This window comes from Terrapene carolina, unplaced genomic scaffold (assembly GCF_002925995.2).
Source record: "Terrapene carolina triunguis isolate 2854851 unplaced genomic scaffold, T_m_triunguis-2.0 Scaffold53, whole genome shotgun sequence".
Taxonomy (NCBI): domain Eukaryota; kingdom Metazoa; phylum Chordata; order Testudines; family Emydidae; genus Terrapene; species Terrapene triunguis.
The window spans coordinates 20386241-20410660 of record NW_020664404.1 but is presented as its reverse complement, the minus strand read 5'-3'; the positions used below and the strand labels follow the sequence as shown (position 1 = coordinate 20410660).

Below are 24420 nucleotides of genomic sequence, written 5' to 3'. Positions count from 1 at the left end.
AGATAAATAAGTTTGTTTACATTTATGGGAGATAATGTTGCCTGCTTCTTGTTCACAATGTCACCTGAAAGTGAGAATAGGCATTTACATGGCATTGTTGTAGCTGGTGTTGCAAAATATTTACATGCCAGATGTGCTGAAGATTCATATGTCCCTTCATGCTTCAACCACCATTCCAGAGGGCATGCGTCCATGTTGACGATGGGTTCTGCTCGATAACAATCCAGAGCAGTGTAGAACGACGCATGTTGATTTTCATCATCTGAGTCGAATGCCACCAGCAGAAGGTTGATTTTCACTTTTAGTGGTTTGAGTTCTGTAGTTTCTGCATTGGAATGCTGCTCTTTTAAGACTTCTGAAAGCATACTCCACACCTCATCCCTCTCAGATTTTGGAAGGCACTTCAGATTCTTAAACCTTGGGTCGAGTGCTGTAGCTCTCTTTAGAAATCTCACATTGGTACCTTCTTTGCGTTTTGTCAGATCTTCAGCGAAAGTGGTCTTAAAACGAACAACATGTGCTGAGTCATCATCCGAGACTACTATAACATGAAATATATGGCAGAATGTGGGTAAAACAGAACTGGAGACATACTATTCTCCCCCAAGGAGTTCACTCAAAAATTTAATTGACGCATTATTCTTTTAACGGGCGTCATCAGCATAGAAGCATGTCCTCTGGAACGGTGGCCAAAGCATGAATGGACATACGAATGTTCAGCATATCTGGCACATAAATACCTTGCAATGCCGGCACAAAAGTGCCATACGAATGCCTGTTCTCACTTTCTGGTGACATTGTAAATAAGAAGTGGGCAACGTTATCTCTCGTAAATGTAAACAAACTTGTTTTGTCTTAGCGATTGGCTGAAGAAGTAGGGCTAAGTAGACTTGTAGGTTGTAAAGTTTTATATTGTTTTGTTTTTGAGTGCAGTTATGTAACAAAAAAACACATTTGTAAGTTGCACTTTCATGATAAAGAGATTGCACTAAAGTACTTGTATGAGGTGAATTGAAAAATATTATTTCTTTTGTTAATCATTTTTACAGTGCAAATATTTGTAATAAAAATAATATAAAGTGAGCAATGTACACTTTGTATTCTGTGTTGTAGTTGAAATCAATATATTGGAAAATTATAGAAAAACATTCAAAAATATTTAATAAATTTCAGTTGGTATTCTATTGTTTAACAGTGCAATTAAAACTGCAATTAATCACGATTAATTTTTTTGCATTAATCGCCTGAGTTAACTGCGATTAATTGACAGCCCTAAATTAAATATAATAACTGAAGTGTTCAGTCTCAGTCTTAACATTATCATTGTAGAGGTTTTTTTCTGATGTTAACCTCAGGGATAGGGGAAAGGAAAGTGTTTCAAAACTGCAGCTTATTTTTTTTTAAAGATTAATGAAAATAGCAATTTTGAGCCTTAGTCAAGATCTCATATATTTACCAATTGCAGGGCTGTTTTTACAAAATTAAAATAGCAGTCGTTAGTGGGCTGAAATGTTTTTAGCTTCAGTGAAATACCAGAAAGTAGTAAATTCTCATGATTGCAGTGCCTTAATTGTGCTTTATATTCATTTTAGAGCAAGCTGTTGCAGACAAAGAAAGAAATTGAAAAATACTCTGTTAACGATAAACAGGTAAGATCATTGCCTCCAGTGTGTACTGAATACCAACTGGTTGTGCTACATAACAGTAAAAAAGAAAAATGGGGGGGGGGAAGCTCCCCCTCCCAAACCCACTACGTGGTTTCACTAGTCTCGCTTTTAAAAAGAAGTGCTTGTGTCCTGAAATACTGAAGTTTACAAATTAATATATGATACATTTTAACTTGAAAGGCATTTTACCTAACTTGAAAGACATTTTACCTGTCTAGATGCAAATACAAGGTTCTGATTTCTCTACTGCTGTTGATATTGCTAACATCAAACTAACATCATATTTTGCCCGGCCCGTTCCAAATTGTACGATCAATATTGGCAGAGTTTAGAATCGCTGGTCATAAAGCAGGATCTGATGTATCCATTTGTGGTGTGCAATTTTTATCACTGCTGTTTCTGTCGTCATGTAAGTCTGATTCTTCTTTATCATTTCTCTCCTTTTCATGTAAACCAGATTTTTCTTTGTCATTACTCTCCTTTTCATGCCAGCCACATTCTTCTTCTTTATCATCACTCTCCTTTACGCTACCAGGAAAACTGGATGATTCTCCATCAGTTTCCTTATATTTTCATTCCTTATCTTCAGGTAAATCTGCTAATTCCTTAATAATGGGACTTCATCATTTACTCTTCACGCCTCAATTTCTTCTGCACTGGGACAATCGCTACTGCCTAAAACCCCATCTATGTTGTTCCTTTTCAGATATTTTCCCATCAGATTTGTCCCTTGCTGCAAACTAGATTGTAATTGAGCTTTTTGCTTCCTATACTGAGCTCCTGAAGGCTTCTTCGGGGGCATCTTTTATTTTCTATGGGGGAAAACAGACAGTATTAGGGAGAGCAAAAGTCTATGTTCCTCAGTCTTAGAAAGTCATCAAACATGACGTGTTAAGTATGGCAAAAGAAGTAACAGTATTTCTTTTATATTGTTGTGTAGATTAAATATATCCTTTATTGGTCACTACTTACATTCTTCAAGTCTTAAAATACAAGTAGACTTTCACAATTACACAACAAAACAAGGTTCACAATATTGCAGCCGGGCTCTCACTTCACTTCAGTTCGTTCTTATATCTCACTGACTGACTGGCGACCCGCTGTCCCATATATACCCACAAGGGCATGGCTGACAGCATTCTTGGAGATTCGGGGAAAATGTAGTTTTCAATTCCATGAGATTCTACAAAGGTCCCGAACATTCTAGGAAATTAGTGGGGAAAATGAATCCACATATGGAATACTTGAAACGTTTTACTTCAAACATTCTATTTTTTCTTTTGTCTCAAACAGCAAAAACAGCACCCCAAGTTTGGCACTCCAGCCAGTCGCCTGGGTTGCCTGCCCCTAAATCTGGCCTTGATCATAATGCGTACGTGCAAGAGGGCTGAATTAAGGTTGTACAGATTGACTGGTCCTGCAGTTGCATTCAGCTGTTTACAAGTCAACATTGTCTTTTTAAAATTGCTTTTTTCTTAAATTGTATAAAAAAAGCATTATGAAAATGTTGGTAAAATTGAATTAGTAGCTTTAAGAAAGCAGGATGATGTAGAGCACAATAGTCAAAAGCCTTTCTTACTAATTTTTGGGTGGGCCTGCAAAAAAACATTCAACCTTCTTTTTATCCTCCCTGATATTATAACCATTTTATGTCCACCGTGAACACACCACAAGGCTGGATTTAGCAATACAACTTTTTGGGATGCATTTCAAACATAGTTAACCCACTTCATATAAAAAGTGTACTTGTGTATGTACCTTTATGTCCTCCTAAGAGCCTCTTGCAGCAGAAGTGGAGACTTGTTTGTGTGGGGTTAATTGCTAAAATTAATAATTTAATTAGAAATTAAAATGTAATATTTGATAACATTTCAAAAAAAATCTTTCAGGAGACACTTGTCCAAATAAGCGCGAGGGCTTCTTACGGGGTATGGCACATTTTGTATGCCAACTGGTCAATTTTAGCACATATTTGGTGTTTTACAAACAAACTGGCTCATCACCCAAGTCTTTGTGAGATAGTTAAGTATTATCCCCATTTTACGGATACGGAAACTAAGGTACAAAGTACAATTGTAAGTGTTCTGTAACCACGCAATCCATTCATCTGACTCATTTGTAAGAAACACAGTACTTGTCAAGACAGTGCCTTTTTTCCCACAATGCACCTGTTTGTCACTCTCTTGTTTTTGTGTGCGCACCTATCATCCCACCTAACTCTGTAGCAATGCTTTCTGGGGATATCTGGGCATGTATTGTGTACTGTCTCACTAGGAAATAGAATGCACAGATGGGAAGTGTATAGTGCCAACAGCAACTTGTGGTGCAGTGTGTCTCAGATGTCCCGCTGCACAGAATGCTGGGAGGAAAGACAATCCAACCTTACACACAGGAATGATTAGCAGGTTCTCTTTACACAGAAAAATTAAACGTTGCAGTCTGGCCACAGGAAGACAAGCATATGCAATCTAGACTGCTGGCCAACTGGACACATGGTTAGCTTCCACAATTATGGTATGTTAACTTTGTGTGTCTGCATACATCATAACTAGAGCCAGCCAAGTTGTTAACTTGTTGAAAACCGTTTAAAAACTCCTGGGGAGAGTTTGAGAAAGACCATTGGGTGACAGTGAAAGCCACAGAGGGGGGCCAACATCAGAACTAGAATGCAGAAGTCCCTACTCGCAATCCCATCCTTAAAATGTGAGAGGCAGAATGGTCTCAAGTTGTTGAACTAGTGTGTCACTGGCAGTTCAGCAAAGGAGCTAGCGTTGCTGTAAGAAGCAGGCTAAGATTGAATTTCTGGTTGCTCTAGTGTGACAGTTGGGAGCCTAAACAGCACTGCTGCCCTTCAACCAAGAGTTGCTCCCAAAATTGAAGACCTTCAACAACCAGTGCCTACAAGGTGGAATGTGGGGTCCATGAAATACCGATTTTCCTGAGAGTTACTGGTTGACCAACTTTCAACCATAGCAATTGGTTTCTATCAGTTTTATGCATTTACTACTCTTTGCAAAAAATCCTGACCCACAATTCTTATTTACATTTCTCTGTCTCCCAGATTAGGAGTTGTGGACTTCATGGACCCCAAAGAAAAGTGCTATCAAGGGTTATACAAATATAAAATTACATTATCAAATGCTGTTTCACACCTCTTATGGGAGGGTGTCCTCTTTCTGTGGAGAACTGAGAAATTTATGTTGTTTTTTATGAAAAATGGGTTTGATGTTGTTTCTCCTCTGACCTTGTATTGTTACCTGCTAAACTGGGAAGGGGTAAACTTATTTCCTGGAACAGGACAACTAATGCATTTGCTAGGGGTAGTGAGGAGTAGAGTCCCCAAAAGTGTGAATAAACAATCCGGAACTTACAAATATTGCAGGTGAGGGGTGGTGAATTGCTACCTAAGTAAACAAGTCTTCAGAAGGATCACCCCCTGGTGGAAGTTGTGTATATACTAGTTTTGACCAGGTTCAAGAGGTCCAGCAAACAAAGAACTAAGAACTTCTGTAAAATGACCAACTTGATGTAGGCTACGTTTACACTACAAGCTAGTGATGTGATTTCCCTGGTTGTGTATATGTATTTGCACTAGCTCTCATTGAGCTAATATGAGTAGAAATAAAAGTGTAGCACAGGTAGCAGCAGCAGAGGCATGGCTGAGCCTGGTTCAAGGCTGGTTTGTACTCAGCCACTATCGGTGCTATCATGACCACGCTGCTATTTATTATCAAGTTGGTGTGCATGTGTGTGCATGAGGAGGAAAATCACACTTCTAGCTTGTAGTTTATACATAGCTATAGAAGAAGGGTCACAGACACTGAAATGACACTGACCAAGAGGGACAGACCCTCCAGAAAGGGTTTTGAAGGGCTTTGAAATCACCAGGGTCTCCATATGTAAGGTGGTGATGCCTGGTAAGACAGGCATGCATATAAGCTGTTTGTTGTCTTTCAAGATATGTTTTCTCTGTAATGCTTTCCTTCTAAATAAATACTTTGCTTTATGAAGGCTGGCTGGTTACTGGTTAAACCTGTCATTGCCCCTACAGAAAACAGGATGACAGGTGCTGAAGTAAACTCAGACTTGCAAAGGTGATCAAAGTGAGCTGCAGGAGGAAATTGCGCCTAAATCCCTAATCTGGAGGGAGAGAAACACAGATTCCCTTCCCAAGAAAGGCGATAGCTAGAGTCCTGAGAGGAGTGCCCTCAAGGAGGCCACATGAGACACTGTCCTATCATAAATATTTGCCACAACTGTGTATGATTAACGAATTACTCATTGAAATGCTTTCCATGGAATCTGTTCCTGGCAGCTGTCCCAATTAAGAAGCATGCCACCATACAGTAGTGTGTTTTTTTTTTTTTTTTTAAACTTGTTCTACAAGCTTAACATCCTGTTGATAAACAACCTGTGGAAAAGAAAAGCATAGTTTCTAGCATACAGAGACTGCATCATTAGCATGGAGTTAAGTAAAACAATGCTGTTTTACTCTTTTGTTTTATATTGCATTTTTAAAATAGGTGTTAATCCTGAATTTCTAAAGGGCTCCACAGAACAAGCCAGGGACTTTTGTGACTTGCAAAAACTACTTGTTAAGTTTGCCTGCAAGTTTTAACATCCGTGAGCCATATTGATTATCTGACTGTCAATATCGACAAATGCTGAAATTGAATTACAGGTTTTGAAACCATTAAACTTGATTGCTATCTCTTAGCTGGTTAACTTATAAGTGAATTTTCTCAGCCTAAATGATTAGACCTATAGTAGTATTTGTAAGTAAAATTGAAATGTTAATACCCTGCACTTCAGTAGCTTCTTATTGACTTCTCCAAAGCCATATTTTGATTTGCAGAAAAACATTTGACTTATAGCATTTTAAAGCGATAGGACTCTATTCTCTTTGTTTCATCATTGAACCTTTCATTCCCTTTTCCTTCATTAGGTTGTGCTTTGTATATCTGTTGATGTGTCTAAAGACTATGGACATGTGGAAAACGTCCTTAAACAAGTAAGAAAGTAATTCATTTGTCTATTTTTCAGGAATTTTCTCCTTGTATGCTACATATTTATAGTAAATGTATTTTCTTTTCATGATTTTTGAACATTAAAGTTGCTGCAATGTACAAAAAATATTTTCACTGTTACCAATATGCATACTAACTTTTGTATAGGCTCAAGAGAAGTTGGGTCCAGTTGACATGCTTATAAACTGTGCTGGAACATCAGTTACAGGAAAATTTGAGGATCTTGAAGTGAGCTGTTTTGAAGTGAGTACGCTTTTCCCCCTTCCCCCTTTAACAGATAATTGGGCATAATTTCTAAAGAATAGCTAATCCAACATTTATATCAAGTAAACTGTCTATTCTGAGGTCCTGGAAGCTGAAAATAAAATATATGTACTGAAGTCACAATTTGAATTTTTGAATGCTGTGACAGTTTTCTTTTTTATATATAGATATAGAGGAGACGGGTGGACACTTAGTGTGTGGTGTGTTTTAAGCATCTTCCTCCCCAAAAAAATGAAAATGTGTTTTTGTTTTTTGTTTTAGTTTTTTTAAACTAGGACAATCCCAATGAACTCCATAAAGAGGTTTGAAAATTGAAGATCATTAGCTCTAAACAAGAAACCGCTATGTTTTGTGAATGAAATAATTACAAGCAAATTCTTCACTTGATAAAAGAAATTTAAGGGATTTGAGAAATTTGGGACAGATTTATAAAGGCAGTTTATCAGTATATCACTCATTAAGTGTTTGGGTATATAGTATCAGTTAGTGGTTATCAAGAGGATACTATTAACTATTCTGTTCAGCTTGACAGTTGTGGGCTTGTCTGCATGGTGCATTACTCTGCACTAGAGAGGTGTAAATGCTAGTGCTCACTAACGTGTTGTGCACTAACTGGCCCATGTGGATCTGGCTGGTGCACATTAGGGTACTTTTAGTGCAAACTAATGCATTGTGTAGACAAGCTCTATGTTTAGGTTTTATTCAGAATTGATACAAAAGTGATAAGCCGCCTCTATGTTGCTCATAATTCAAGCCTTCATCTGTTAGCAGTCTTGCAGAATATCATATTTTAGGCCTTGGCTACACTGGCGCTGTACAGCACTGCAACTTGCTGCGCTCAGGGGTGTGAAAACGCCGCCCCCCCCCCCGAGTACAGCGCTGTAAAGCGCCAGTGTAATCAGAGCCTGCAGCGCTGCACGCTCGCTCGCAGCACTGCAAGCTATTCCCCTCGGAGAGGTGGAGTAACTTTGTACCCTTGAAGAGTCTTAAGCTATGTCTCTTCACTGCTGAGTTAACTTGAGTTGTCTACACTTGCATTAACTCCTTTAGAGTTAGACTATCACAGGTGAGAACAACCACAAAATACTCCTCAAGCAGCACACAGGGTCTTGTCTACCCTATAAGACTTTGGCTAGTATTGCTATGATGGCAGATCCCCACATTGGAAGCTGGCAGAACTCCTTCTGCCGTCATAGCTACACCACCTCCCTGAATGACATTAGCTATGCAGACAGAACCAGTCTTCTTCATAGTTGCCAGCATGGCTATGTCAGCTGAGGAGGATGATCTCCTCTCAATCCCTTTCTCTTTCTCCCCTCCCTCCCCCCCCCCCCCCCCGTTGATATTGGCTATGTTGGCAACATTTTGTGTGGAGGAGGCCAGAGTGATTGTGTGAGCAGCTGACAAGTCATGCTAGCTCAAGCAATAGTGTGACAGGTTGTATCACAGAAACCCCCTTGGGAGCTGCCACCCAATGTACCAAGACTACTTCTATTCCTGTTTTCCCTGCCAGCTCAGGACTCCAGCACCCTGTCTTGCTGAGCCAGACACTCCCGTCTGCTCCAGCACAGACCCAGGGTCTGAATAACTTGCCCCAAAGCTGCAAGTTTACCTGAAAACAGCTCACAGAAGTGTACATGTCCTTAGCATTCAGATGCCCAACTCCCAATGGGGTCTAAACCCAAATAAATCAGCTTTACCCTGTATAAAGCTTATACAGGGTAAACTCATAAATTGTTCGCCCTCTATAACACTGATAGAGAGATATGCACAGTTGTTTGCTCCCCCAGGTATTAATACATACTCTGAGTTAATTACTAAGTAGAAAGTGATTTTATTAAATACAGAAAGTAGGATTTAAGTGGTTCCAAGTAGTAACAGACAGAACAAAGTAAGTCACCAAACAAAATAAAATAAAATGCGCAAATCTATGTCTAATCAAACTGAATACAGATAATCACACCCTCAGAGATGCTTCAGTAAGCTTTTTCTCAGACTGGACACCTTCCAGGCCTGGGCACAACTCTTTCCCCTGGTACAGCTCTTGTTGCAGCTCAGGTGATAGCTAGGGGATTCTTCATGATGGCTCCTCCCCCCCCCCCCTTGTTCTCTTCCACCCCTTTATATATCTTTTGCATAAGGCGGGAACCCTTTGTCCCTCTGGGTTTCCACCCCCCCCTCACTGGAAAAGCACCAAGTTAAAGATGGATTCCAGGTCAGGTGACATGATCACATGTCACTGCAAGACTTCATTACCCACTTGCCAGCACACACATATACAGGAAGACTAACAGGTAAACACAGCCATCTGCAGACAATGGTCCTGGTTAATGGGAGTCATCAAGATTCCAAACCACCATTAATGGCCCACACTTTGCATAATTACAATAGGCCCTCAGAGTTATATTTCATATTTCTAGTTTTAGATACAAGAGTGGTACATTTTATACAAATAGGATGATCACACTTAGTAGATTATAAGCTTTGTAATGATACCTTACAAGAGACCTTTTGCATGAAGCATATTCCAGTTACATTATATTCACTTCTTATTATGTTTTTATAAAACCATATAGACTGCACAATGTCACAAATAGCATATACCCCTTTGTGGGCCACCCAACTTCAGTTAAAAGCACATCCATTCTCAGGGGTTTGTATATGTGGACGGGACTTAGGGTGACCAGACGTCCCGATTTTATCGGGACTGTCCCGATATTTCCTTGTTTGTCCCGCGTCCCGACCGATGTGCGGTCGGGACACTGGACAAACAAGGAAATGCTCCGGAGCCCGGAAGTACTCGTGCCCCCCCCCCCCCCGTCCTGACTCCGACCCTCCCTCTCCCCATTGGCTCCCTCCCCGAATCCCCGCCTCTTCCCCAGACTCACCATTCCTTCTCCCTCCACAAGCGCTGGAGGGAGGCCCGGGAGACGCAGGGGAAGCGCGGGGCCGGGGTGAGTGAGAGTCCGGCCTGGCCCTGAGCAGGCAGGACTCAGTCGGGCGGTAGGAGAGTAGGGGGGCGGCCCGCGGGGCCAGGCGGCGGCTGTTCTCCCCCCCCTGGGCAGCGGGACTCGGGAGCAGCCGCTGCTGCAGCTCCCACTGCTGCGGGGGGAGGAAGCGGCCGATGGCCAAGCTCGGCGGCTGCGGCTCTGGCGCCCGGGCCCGAACCCCCCGAGCCTGGGCCTGCTGCGGGGACCTAGCAGCGCGCACGCTGCGCCAGCCCCTGGCCAGTCGCGTCTGGGCTGCTGCCCAGCTGGTGCAATCCCGTGGCGGCCCCGGAGTGGGGGCAGCAGGCCCCAGCCCCCTCGTCCCACTCGGGTCCTGCAGGGGAACGAACGGGGCTGGGCTGCCGATGCCCCCACTCCGGGGCCGCCGCGGGATAGCACCAGCTGGGCAGCAGCCCAGACGCGACTGGCCAGGGGCTGGGCGCAGCGTGCGCGCTGCTAGATCCCCGCAGCAGGCCCAGGCTCGGGGGGTTCGGGCCCGGGCGTCCGAGCCGCAGCCGCCGAGCTTGGCCATCGGCCGCTTCCTCCCCCCGCGGCAGTGGGAGCTGCAGCAGCGGCTGCTCCCGAGTCCCGCTGCCCGGGGGGGGGAGAACAGCCGCCGCCTGGCCCCGCGGGCCGCCCCCCTACTCTCCTTACCGCCCAACCGAGTCCTGCCTGCTCGGGGCCAGGCCGGACTCTCACTCACCCTGGCCCCGCGCTTCCTCTGCATCTCCGGGGTCTCCCTCCAGAGCTTGTGGAGGAAGGGTGGTGGTTTTTTTTTTTTTTTTCCGCCCCCCCCCCCCCCCCCCCCCCCCCCCGTCCTGATATTTGACTTGGGTGATCTGGTCACCCTAATGGGACTCTGAGCATGGCACACAAGTTCTAACTTGAGTTAACTTTTTGTAGTGAAGACAAGCCCTGAGCCAAGAAAATGACTGATCATCCTCACCCACAGTCAGCATTTCTCTGAGACTTAAAATAATTCTTTTTTTGGTGTAAAAGACTACTGTGTTCATATGATTCATCACAAAGCATTCATTACTTTCCAGTTGAGATTACTGGTCTACAGATTAAAAACACCCAAAGGAGAGCATATGTTCTGATTACATTCTAAGAATGTATTTCATTAGGCTGTTTTGCCACATTAAGGACTTGAACAAGAGCCCACTGAATTAAGGGTGAGTCTTTCCCTTAACTTCAGTGGGCCTTGTGTTATGCTGTAAATACCCAAATTGACTCATGAAGCTTAAATTAAAATTTGCAAAAGTATGTTTTATAACTAAACTTTACTCTGTTACTACCAGTTACCCAGGAAGAAATCTAGCTCATTAATCAAAGTAGTTGAAACCACACTGCAAAATCAGACACAACTTTTCATGGTGCCATGCAGGAAGCAGATCAGCAATTTTGAGTATCATTCAAGTACATTAATTTGCTGTTTCAGTTTAGTTAAGACAAATACTTGAAATCATGTAGTACAATAGCCACCACAGATAGTGGTTGTATTAAATTTACTATTAATGTCTTTCTCTTGTTTCTGCAGGGGAAGGTTTCAGTTTATTTAGGAGCTTCTTTTTTATTTTTTGCAGGGCATTAGACTTTAACTTGGGTGTGTTTACTTAAGTGCATTACTTAACTTTGGGTGTACATGTATGGGGACAAATTCTGCACTCTGTAGATGGCCTCAGGCATTGTCACTTGTGTGTTTCTGCTGTACTAAGTGGATGGAGAATTTTTTTTGTCATGGAAAGGCTGTTCAAGTGTTGACCCTGGTCCTCTTGTGTATTGTGAAGTGTGGCTCTCTGGCATCTCTGAGTTACCATTGTTGGGGGATGACATGCAAGAATGGCAAGAGCATGGCCTGTGGATTCACTCTAAGCAAACACAGGCCAAAATGGGGATTACAGCTATGATAGCAGCCCTTAAACTGCTGTAGCAGCTCTGGAGCTCAGTGGCTATATGAGAGGATTTCATTCTTGATCCCTGTGGAGGTCCTCCATGCAAAGCTTGCTTACTTCAACTTTGCGTAAGGGTCAGGATTTGGTCCTTACTTTGAATATTGGCCCTCAAGCAGGTCAGAATATTGAATTATCCTACAGTTTAGTCTGTGACTGATTATGATCTGGGTCACAAATGATCTGATCTTGTAAGAAATCTTTTCATACTTGTGACTCAGAAAAGGTTGGCTAGGTTTTTTTTGTTTAACTGAAGTCAAGTTAACCCCTGTCTTTATGGTTTTGTTCCTCCCTATATAGTCTATATTTGTTCTCTTCTGTATATTTGTAGTGAAGCACTACAAAGATATTTAGGCATCAGTTGTAAAACGATATTTAAAATATTAATTCAGTATCTTCCACAGTCTCCTATCAGTTAATTGCAATACCACTCTGTTGGAGGCACAAATCAACATGCTTTTCTCTCCCTTTGCTACTCTGCCAGTCATTGGACAATCTCCAAAATCTGTTGCTTATTTACAACAAACTACCTTCCTGCTACCTATCTTTAAAACAATGGCACTATCTAAAGTTTTTAGTAACTTTTATTCTTCACAGTATTCTTTCATATGATTGATTATTTAAATGAATTGTTTCCTTGACAGGTGCCAAATGCCTTATCTATCTTCAGATCAGATTCCAATAGTTGAAAGTTGCTAAGCATACTTTATTTTGAAGACCAGCATCTTGTCTGAGTGCATTATTAAATGCACTAAATGGCATTAGGATATATTAAAAAAATAAAGTGTTTGTGGTCAAGATTCTCACCTCAAGCATGTATAATATTCTAAACTCGGGATATAACTATCCTTCCTATAATTAGTTCTGTTAGTATAAGCCTCTTATGATTGCTGTGCTATGACTGATATAAATATGTATTCTTGATGTTGAACGCTAAGAATTTTGTATCTGTACAATTCAAATATGATCATAATATTTGCACAGAGGTTAATGGCAGTCAACTACTTGGGTAGTGTTTACGCAAGCCATGCCGTAATTGCTACCATGAAGGAACGAAGAATGGGAAGGATTGTGTTTGTATCATCTCAGGCTGGACAGGTGGGACTATTCGGTTACACAGCTTATTCTCCAACCAAGTTTGCTCTTCGAGGATTGGCTGAAGCTCTGCAAATGGAGGTATGATTATCTATTTCTCAGCTACTTGTAGCATAATTGGTAGATATTAAAAATGTTGCATCTCTTGCATCCTTATGTATGGTTTGACATACCATACTACTAAAATGCCTCTGCACAACAAGCCCAATTAAGAACAAGATCGCAGCCTTTATGATTATTTAAATGAAACTGACCCTTAAAATGGTTCTAACAGATTATGAACAGTCTTTTTTAAAAGTGCAGTTCTGATCTGAAAGTGACCAGTTAAAAACCATTGAGTAGCCATGTTTGTCAATAATTTCTGTATCAAATATATTTAGTTTACAAGTAAAACTTTTTCTAACTGCTAGGCCTACTGTTCTCACAGTCAATTTGTGTTCTTTCCATCTTGTGCATCATTGCCAATGACAAATAGTTAAATGCCACATTAAGCCCTCAGTGACAGCTCTGAAACCCCATTACTGTTTATAAAGTTGCACAGGTATAACTGAATGAAGCTCAGTAAAGAATTCTGATGCATGAGAAGGCATAGAATCAGCTCATTCTTAGTTATGTAGGCTCCTTCAGTTACAATAGAAGGAAAAAAACAGTGAAAACCATTTTAAACTGAATTAGGATGCTATAATTCTCACCCACACCCACACCTGATATATAAAAATGCATCTTTTTCTCAGTTGGTTTTAAGAGCAGAGCAGTACTTAGATAGACTCACAGACTTTAAGGTCAGAAGGGACCATCATGATCATCTAGGCCTGATCCTGCGGGAACTGGTTGTAAGACTGTATACATGTTTGCAGAATTTTAGCCTGTTTGAAACATCTCCTCAACGCAATAGAATGTCAGTATAAATATATGAAACTTAACAATATGTCCCTCATATTAAGAGATGCAATTGTTTTTCCAAAAAACAGGTAAAGCCTTATAACATCTATGTAACAGTTGCCTATCCTCCAGATACTGAAACACCTGGCTTTGCAGAAGAAATCAAAACAAAGGTAACTTAATTCATAAAGAATTTTGCACACAAGTCCAGGATTTATCACTTCTGAAATTAAAATGCATTGTCCACTGTGTTTATTAACATCATGCATTATATGTTTAAAAAAAAAAAATATCCTCTAAATGTCATTAGATAATGCTACTGAACTTTAACTGTCAAATGTTTATCAACAGGAACATTCAAAATCAATTACCTTGTAAGAAAACATTTTATTCAGATCAGTGTTTTGTTTACAAAGAAATTTACGTAAAAATCTACGTAAATTTTCTTTACGAAGTCTTGCTGAAAATGTCATAAAAATGGGACCAGTGTTAACAATTGTAAACCAGTCTACCTTGCTTCAATACTGGTTTAATAGAAACAAAAGTCTTACTTAACTGCTTAATATTTAAAGTTTTAATCAAATAACTTTAAGATGGGCCAAATTTTGCTGTCCGTTACACTCATGAACCTATGAACTAAGTTGTTTTCAGGGGTGTAACTAAGGGAGGATTTGGCCATAATTAAGGATACGATTTTGTCACCAAAGTCACGTGACTTTAATGGAACTCCATGACTACTTCAGTGTCAACCTCCTGACCCTCCCCCACATACACACACCCAGACAGGTCACTGGCTTCCATGAATTTTTGTTTATTGCCCGCAGCCTGTGCGTGACTTCGATGAAAAATTCCATTACAAAATCTTAACCATAATGTAATATTAAAATATGATGGAAAGTATTTGTTTTTCTCTTGGTATTAGACACCTAAATGCAATTCTACCGTATCTCTTTCCACCTGTGTGTTTCTCAACAAAGGGCTTTTATTTAAATAAATATATAAAGAATCCAACCCTGGGGAATCTAGGTCCTGCAGAATAGCTCCATTGGGAGGGAACTTGCAGCAGAGAGAAGTAGAGCTCCGTATGAGAACACAAGTGACACAAGCAGTACATTGATAGAATTACAGAATAACCCCCCCACCCCAAAAGAATAACCCTAATAAATGAGCATACCCCAAAATAACAGGCAAATCTGGTAACAAGAGGGTACAATATATTTATGCAAACTTAGATAAGTAATTACCGGTATGTAGCTTAACATACATTTATTTAGATTCTTCATTTTTATGTTTTTGTGGGGGGGGGGGTGTTTGTTTTTTTTTAACTAAGGATTGGTGTCAAACTGCATTTGGATGGAGTGGGAATTTAATTAAATGTACAAAACCAGCGTTTTAAAAGGTTTTTTAAATAAAACTACCTTAAATGTGCTGGATACTTACAGCTTGTGTTTCAAAAGTCTTTTGCATTTACAACTGCTTTGTTAAACAAAGGAAATATTAACTGTAATTAGTGAATTAACAGATTTTTCTGATCACAATGGGCCAGATATTCAGAAGTGCCCAAACTGATTGAATACCTACCTCCCAGTGAGATTGAGACACACAAGGTGGGTGAGGTGTAATGTCTTTTATTGGATCACCTGCAGTTGATGGAAGGGACAAGCTTTCAAGCTTCACAGAGCTCTTCCTGAGACCTGAGATCCTTTCCACAAGCAGTTGGTCACTAAAAGACATCACCTCTCCCACCTTGCCTCTCTATACTGGGGGACCAACACAGCTATAGCAAAACTGCAAATTGAAATTAATGGCAGTTAAGTGCCTAGCCTCCTTATGAACTTTTGGAAATCGCAATCTTTAGATGACTAAATACCTTTGAAAATCTGGGCCCTATGTCCTTCAAAGTTTTAGAATTTATAGATCTCATCCTCTCCCACCTGGTTGGTTGTTTTTGGTTGGTTGGTTGTTTTTGATAGACTGGAAGAGGAAAACAAGTGTTCTTGCTTTTTCTGTTCCCAGTCAATTTCTCAACTTTGAATAAACTAGTCCAAATGAAGAAAATATTCTCTGCACCTGATAGCTAAATTGAAACCAAAAGTAATCCAAACCTTTTCTGCACAACAGAATCTGTGGAAGTACTTCTATCTGGAAAAATGTAAAACAGCAGCTTCATTGTAAAGGCTGAAAGTAATATTGATTTTTAATGTGGTATGTGACATTGTGACGTTTCCAAAGCTTGAGATGACCTCAAAAGTAAAGATGTTTTTCCTAGTGATTTTTTTTTCTATAGAATTAAAAAAGCCACACCCTTTAAATCATTAAAATTTGAGGAAGGCTCATTGAGTCAACTTTTTTGTTTCTATATTTAAAGTTTACAGTAAATTTAGGACTTAATATAGGAAGTCATAATTTGACATTAAATTTTGAACAGGTTTATTTTAAAAAATAATGCCTTGTATTTAAATTTAAAAAAATCTGATTTAAAAAAAAAAATTATCCACCCTGAATCTTTGCTAATCTCTATAGCTGTGCATGTAGTTAAATGCATTTTATGTGCACGTGCCAGCTAATTAAATGTATAGTTAACTTCTTACAGAGCACTTGAGCACTACAGGCCTGGAATTCTTGTGTTAAAGTTGTTTATTAATCTGGAATAGGCTGTTGTGATGCAACTAAAGATTCTCTTATAATGGAAATGCACAATGGAGTTTGTGTATATGATCTTAACAAGGTATTCCATGCTCTTGAAGTTTTGACCGTGCAACCTCAATGTTACACTTAAGTAGTTTCTGCATTGGAATTTTCAGTCTTGGCTGCTTAAACTTCAGCGGCAATTCTCAGAGCAGTATGCTTGAGATATAAAATTGCCCATCTGCCTGAGAGCTAGGCATGCCAGACTCTTGTTTGTTTTTGTTCTTTTAACAGACCTGTTAGATTAGAAGAGATCTAAATGATAGATGCCAAGTTATATGTGCCTCGAGGTGAAAGTGAGTGAGGGTGGGGGGAGAGCGAGCGATGAAGGGAGGAGGGATGGAGTGGGTGGGGCCTCGGGGGAAAGGGCAGGGCCTCAGTAAAGGGGCGGGGTAGATCCTGAGTTGCACTTAAATTCAAAAAGTGATCTTGTGTGTAAAAAGGTTGGAGACTACTGACTTAAAGCCAAAGACAAGTAAATTACATGACACAAGAAATAATGGTAACCGAGTATTTTTTGTCTTCTCTGTGTTGTCAATATAATCAAATTTATAATAATACTTCTGTATCTTCTTTTAAAGCCTTTAGAGACTAAACTAATTTCAGAAGCCTCATCTGTTTGCCAAGCAGAACAGGTTGCCAGAGTTATTGTTAAAGATGCCATAGTAAGTAATTTTTAAAATAAGGTCTTTGAGGGGAGGCATGGGATGGGAAATGATTGCATGAAGTACTTGTTTAAAGATGTAAATAAGAATTGTAAATATAAAAACATTTCTTCTATATGGAATGTTACTTGTATTTTTTGTACAGGAATGTTATTCTTTAGCATTTCTTTATTTCCCTTTCGTCACCCTGCCCCCAAACATCTTTCATTTAATCTCTTGGAGCTAACATGTCTTTGGAGCTTCTACTCTTAAGACAAAACAAAATGCAGCAATGTCATGTCAGAATAGACACAAACAAAAATTATGCATGTTTTAAAACATTAAAGATGTTCTCCAGGCATCAAATGGTTAGTAAAAGGTTACTTGCCTAGTGCCTCTAAAAGATCCAAGAAAGCCTTAATTTCTCTGGTCGACACCAGTTGACACTGAAATAACTATACAAAAATTCATAGTATTCTAGTGTGTGTGAGTATCTGATTTGTGAATAATCATAGTGCAGAAAATCCCACTAGTTGTAGCAATGGAGACATCAGCCTTTCCAGCACCTCTTTATTCTCAGAGATCTTGTGCTATAGAATCTTCATTCTTAAAGCACAAAGAGAAATGACATTAAGGGGAGTGCCTTAAAGCACGTCATGAAAATAAAGTGTCATCATGTTTGTTTGCAGCCACATACTGTCAAATTTTGTTTCAGTTCTTAATTTATTTATATGGTCTGACTGACAACTGCAACCCAATAGTATAATTTATAGCCCTAGACAGGGCGAGACTATCCCTTTCTTACTTTAAAAACTTGACCTAAACCTTCACCAAGTGTGTGTGGGGGTTTTTTTGAGTCTTCACCCACATGCTGTATAGTTGTTCTTAGCGACTTCCAGATAACATAAAAAAGTAAACCCTATGGCCAAGAGAATGCAGTACAGAACACTGTTTCAGAATGTCCAAACATGTCCAAAAAAATAAATAAATAAAAGGGAGGGGATCAAATTATCATGACAGGTAGCCATCTTTCTGTTACGTGCACAAGGGTTATCCAGAGTAACAATAATAAATAAGAAGGAAATACTTATTTTCCATTTTCCCAGTATTTTCACCAGGGGGCTGCCTGAAAATTAAGAAAACTTGCAATAGTTATCTGTGCAGCAATGCTCTTGGGGACAATTTCACTATTTTGTTGAATGAGAAATTCTTGTTCATGGAAGCTAAATACCATTTTTCATAATGTGCCATATGTAAAAACAAATCATACCAATTAAAGACTGCTAGATGGACAGGTCTACTCACACTTACTTTAGAAGGCTATATCATCTAGCTAATGTTAAATCTCTTTCCGCATGCTTAATTTCACATTTGTACAATAGAACCTCAGAGTTACGAACACCAGATTTACAAACTGACCAGTCAACCATACGCCTTCTTTGGAACTGGAAGTACACAATCAGGCAGCAGCAGAGACCAAAAAAAAATGCAAATACAGTACTGTTAAACGTAAACTACTAAAAAAAAAGAAAGGGAAAGCAGCATTTTTCTTCTGCATAGTAAAGTTTCAAAGCTGTATTAAGCCAATGTTCAGTTGTAAACTTTTGAAAGAACAACCACAAGGTTTTGTTCAGAGTTATGAACATTTCAGAGTTATGAACACCAGTCTCCGGGTGTTTGTAGCTGAGGTTCTACTGTATATCTAGCACTTAGAGACCACATTCGGGAATCAGATCCCCATCGTGCTAGATGATGGGTGAGGGTGTGCGTGCCCAGTTATGCATGTATACATATGAAAAAAGATGGCTCTTGCCCTTAATCATTAACCCTTGGATTTGTTCAACCTTCCATGTGCACTTTGATTTTGAACACCTTATTCAGGTACTTAAGCAATCTACAGCTCAAAACAAAAATGTGTTTTAGGTCACTATCACCCAACATAAAGTAAAGCTGGTATATTTTCCACATGTACCTAAAAACTGTTGCTCATTTTGACACATACTGTGCAGGTGAAGGAATAAGTCTCTAACCCCACTTTAAATGAAGTACCAAATAAATAGCATCTACCTTCAGCAAGCTAACCTTGATAAGGAACAAGCAGTATTTTCATTCTCTTCAGATTCTAGCATTACTGAGTCTTCTGATTGTAGAAGAATCTAGTATGTCCTTGAAGACTGTTTATAAGTGGGGAAAACATCTTAAATAATCAATGTTCCTTTATCATCTTTCTGTGCTGTGTGGGCAGAAACCTGCATGCTGTTGGTAGTTGAGCAATATCTCTAACACTTTTTTTAAATAATGATTTCTTTTTTTTTTTTAATTCTTACATTTCTTTTGGTATCACTTTGTTACTTCACAGTACTTGTCCCCATTGAATTAAGGGGAATGGAAGGACAGCATGAGCCTTAAACTAACCAATCTGTTTCATAATATTACTTTCAAACAATTAAAAGAGAATTTTGCAATTTGGTAACCTTCTTGTTTGTGTTTTTTAATTTCCCCTCTTTCCCAGCAAGGAAACTTTAACAGTTTTATGGGCTCAGATGGTTACATGTTATCAATACTGACCAGTGGAATGTCACCTGTCACTGCTATTACTGAAGGTCTTCAGCAGGTAAGATCTAGAGAGGCTGTAATTTTTAACCATATTTATTCACAAAGATTTAGTCATACTTTACATTTTCAAGTACTTTACAAACCTTGATCCTTCACCTCCATGAGGTGAGAGAATATTGTACAGATATGGAATTTGTGGCACAGTTAACTAACTTAGTTAAACTAATTTGTCCAAGAAAAGTCTCCAGTAAACTTTTATTCATTCACTGAATTTATATTGCTTACCTGCATGAGGCTATGTTCACTTATTAAGTAAAAACAGTCATGTTGTATAGACTATAATAAAAAAAAATGTTGAAATAGCTGAAGTTCTTTCTCTCTGCTTGCAGGTTGTTTGCATGGGCATTTTTCGCATCATTGGTTTGTTTTACCTAGGAAGTTTTGACAGCATAGTTCATCGCTGCATGATACAAAGGGAAAAATCTGAAAGTACAGATAAAACTAAATAATCTTTACTCACTGAATCAGAAGAATGTTACTTTTGGACAGCTTGCTGCTAAATGGGACTTAGTTTCTCACCTGAAGACTTTCATTTAAATGCTTGGATATGTGACAGCTGAGTTCCTTTGAAATGGAAATGAAAGAGAGAACAAAAGTACAACCCCAGGAAATACCAAAACTATGCAAAAGTATGAATGAAGACTAGTTTTTTCAATGGTTTGAGTTTGAGAAACATTTGTGAATCTAGAGACTGTAAGTGTGAAGAGTAAAATTTCAAAGTGGGTTATTTGCTGGTAATTCTGGACAAATACTTACGTTTTCTTTCTTTGATGGTGTGTTCAGAGATAAGGGTAAGTACCATCACACACTGAACCTAAGAAGTTTGAACTCTCCTTGAAGAGAGTTTAGGCTCCTAATAGATTTCCACAACCATATTTTAACTCTAAATGTTCTGATTACCGATTTACTGACAATGGGGAAAGTAAACAGACTTATTCGTGGCTTTCATCATGCACTACTATGGCTGTGGGATCGTTACGTGGGAGAACCATACCTATATGATCCAAAGCTTCTCAGTGTGGGAGTAGTTGAGGTATGCTTTAGTAGCTACATACTCTTCTAAAGGGAGATGAAGAACCCATTCTCCACTGAGAAATGCTGGGAAATATTTTTTTGGCCTTCTGAAATATCTTCTAAACAAATCAAACCATTAGAACAACAAGTAGTTAAAATTGCTGAAAGCCACAATCTAATTTTAAATTGATGTATAATCTTCTAATTTATTCCCTTTTATCTGTCAGTTGAGCTGAGGAGAGAAAGGTAGCTTAATGTTGCCATTATGCACATTTTTAAAAACTGCAAATGATGAGCCAAACAAATAGTTGATAGAATCGGTTGTAATTAAAATGTTAATTTAAAATGCTAGGCTCTTCCAGTAGCAGGAATGTAGCTTTCAGGAGGGTGAAAATGGCATTCCAGGTTAATTTATCCCTGGATGTGAGTATACTTGTTAGGATGACACGGTCTGGTTTAAAAATACACTCCACTCTTTTTTGCTTTTTATTAGTTGCACATATGAATCAAGACTGCTTCACATCTGTGCCAGACTACACTGAACCCAATATTTTCTAACAATTTTAAGTTTCTAACACTGAAAATGCTTAGTTCATAACAATGATAGCATAAAGAGATTGTGATCTATTGTTCAGTTGGACTACAACAGTAAGTGCCTATGAGTCTTCTTTTGCAAAAGCTGCATCTTTCGTATTTGTTAGCACTCCTACATTTTTAGATGTCAGGTTTTTCTAGTCTCAATCCATATTTTAAAGTTTAAACCTTAACTGGTAAAATTTGTCGTGCTCACTTCCTCCACAGGAATAAACTTTAATCAAATATTGGGTGAAATTGATACTGTTTCTTAGTCTTCTATATCCCTCATCTAAGGAATGGTTTAATGGGAAACTATATGCTAAAATATTTTTTCTTACCTTGCATTATTAACTGGAATAACTTCAAAAACGTAACTCCTCATTGATACTATTCCCCATCCCTCCCTCCCCCCCCCCCGTGCAATTAGTTTAACTTACTGGGTTTTTTTGCACTAGCACAGTGCTGCAATGTTTGCTATGTAAACCCTATAGGGGAGTATTCAAACTGACAGTCTAAACAGTTTCTCATTAAGAGACTGAGTGTTTATACTAGGCTTTATAATGCTCTTCACAAAGCCTAAGTTTGGGGGCCAACCTACCAGAGTACCTCTTTAAATATGTAAAATTTGCATGCCTCTAATTATCAGAAGAATGCATAGATTTGAGCATAGTAGGCATCCTTACAATTCTAAACAGCTGAGTTTCACAGCAGAAGAAGCTGTTTTGCATATACATTAGTTGCTCTGTGCTGTTTGTTATGGATTGTGTATTATGGAGCATTTACAATAACATCCAGAGTCATTGTTTGCTTTGTTTATTGAAAGTCATCACAGCCCATTCTCTCAGGACCTGATATATCTTACTAGTGTGTATATTATACCAAGCCTTGATATAAATCAAGAATAAGATTAAATAAAAGTGTTCAAACCAGATACCAAGTCAATGAGTTAGTATTTCTGACAAAATGCTAAAAGTAACATCAAGTTTCTGACTTATATCAAAAGCCTGAAGGCCAAGATTTCAAAAGCAACTAGGGACTCTGGGTGCCTCAATTTCTGGGTGAACTTTTAAGTCTTAAGGACTGTTTTTTCAGAAACTGCTGAGTACCCAAACTGAAAATTGGGCCCTGTTTAAAATATCATAAGTTGGGTAGCCAGTCAGTAGCCAGTTTGGAAAATGCTGGTTGAAGACTCCAAATTAAGACTGGTGCTTGCTCTTAAAGTTTGAAGTTTGTACTTAGATAAGACTACTGAATTAATTTAACATACCGTGGCCCAAATCCTGCAGAGAGATGTGCATTTGCTTAACTTTGCACGTTGTAAGTAGTCCCATTGACTATGGCCTAGTCTACACTTAAAACTTAGGTCGACAAACAGGTGTGTGAAAAAGCCACATCCCTGAGTGTTTGTAGTTATGCCAACCTAACCCCTAAATGTAGATAAATCTAAGAATGCTTCCATCTATCTAGCTGTCATTGCTTGGGGAGGTGGAGTTCCTACAGTAATGAAAGAAACCCTTCCGTCACCGTAGTCTGCATCTACATTGCAGGGTTACAACCATAGCTAAGTAAGGCTTTGCAGATTGAACCCTATATCTATTTTAGTAGTGTGAACCAGGTAAGTAAAGAATTTGATCTTTAAATGTCATAGTTTTGTTGGTGCAAGCTAGTGCATTTAATTAACTAATTGACACTTTCATATACATTAGGATTCTGCGGTTGTTCATTACTTTTGTCAAAAGAGCCTAATCTGGAAATAATCAGAGCTAAGGGATTCTAATAAGGCTTTACCATAAAGCTGTAAACATCAGGAGAGAGCTAAAAACAAGAGTACTTTGTAATCTTGTGGAAAAGATGACTGACAGCCTACAGATTGTCGTCAGCTAAATTTAATCAAGATACTCGCATCTAATTTTTTTCAGTAGAGCCACAGATCTCTGAAGAATTTAAAACAAAACACTCTTTACCACTGTTTTGTCAAATTAACAATATGTAATCGATGCTAAACCAGACTCAAATGTTATGCCTTTTTTTGAATTCTTTTAAACGTTCAATTTAAGTTTTGATAGTTGAGCCAAAATGTTTCTCTTACATTTCATTTAGTTTCTAGTTACTGCTTTAATGTTAGACTTATTATACAGTATACTTTCTAACTAAAATTTTATGTGCAATTTAAGTAGGTTTAATATTTACTAAGAAGGAAATATGTAAATTACATGTTAGTTTGCTGTGAAACACTCTAGGCACTTTTAAATGGTAACAATGTATATGGCTGTTTTTTAAAACCTATCCCATCTCCAGTTTATTGCTTTAAAAGCTTTTGTGCCAGAACTGTAAACTAATTTTCATGTTTTGTATTTCTCAAAATAAATGGAGGAACAAAAATGCTTATTCTGAAGTTCTAAATTTAAGTCTCTTCATATTAAAAATACCACCTGAGCCTATGGTTTACAAGTTTTTGTCCTTTAAGTTGTTAGTGTTGCACTCAAACTTTGGAAATCAATTATCATCTTTTCAGTGGGTTTGTAAAACTTTTGTTGTAACTAAACTTACAGTAACAGAAGAGGTGTTATTCTAGGAGCAAATTTTGAAGGAAAACTTGTTTTAAAAGTAAAATTTGCATTGTAGCAGTGAACATTCTAAGTGCAAGAAAGCCTTCCATGTGATATCCATGAGCTAGAATTGCCTCAGCTGCTCTTGAAGAGAAAAATCCCCTTCTTTCTCTACAAAAAGTAAGCCTTCTTTTACCTACTCCTGAAATAAATTCAAAATTTGGGAAGTTGCTTTCCAAAAAAAACTACTCTTGTGAACTCAGAGCTTCTCACCTGCAAGTGGAGACGACCACGTGGCTACCAGGACACCCAAAGCAAGCCTGGATTGGGAAAAGAACATGCTAACAAAAGATAAATTGCTTGGCAGAGTTTTAAAGCCATGAGGACTGATACAATATTTTGGGAATTAATAAGTTGGAAACTCTACCTTCCAAGTCTGTCATGGAGACAGGAGCAGGA

At 38.9% G+C, this 24420-nt stretch overlaps 1 protein-coding gene across 1 annotated transcript in view; it reads left to right on the top strand.

The window, feature by feature from the left end:
* Positions 1–23821, top strand: part of KDSR (3-ketodihydrosphingosine reductase) — a 31186-nt gene extending 7365 nt beyond the window's left edge. Inside the window, exons 3-10 of the mRNA XM_024203943.3 lie at positions 1593–1649; positions 6613–6678; positions 6842–6937; positions 12882–13073; positions 13964–14047; positions 17144–17227; positions 19719–19820; positions 20152–23821. Coding sequence (XP_024059711.1) covers positions 1593–1649; positions 6613–6678; positions 6842–6937; positions 12882–13073; positions 13964–14047; positions 17144–17227; positions 19719–19820; positions 20152–20271 — 801 coding nt within the window. The 3' untranslated portion in view covers positions 20272–23821. The remainder of the gene's footprint in view (positions 1–1592; positions 1650–6612; positions 6679–6841; positions 6938–12881; positions 13074–13963; positions 14048–17143; positions 17228–19718; positions 19821–20151) is intronic.
* The last annotated feature ends 599 nt before the right edge of the window (positions 23822–24420 follow it).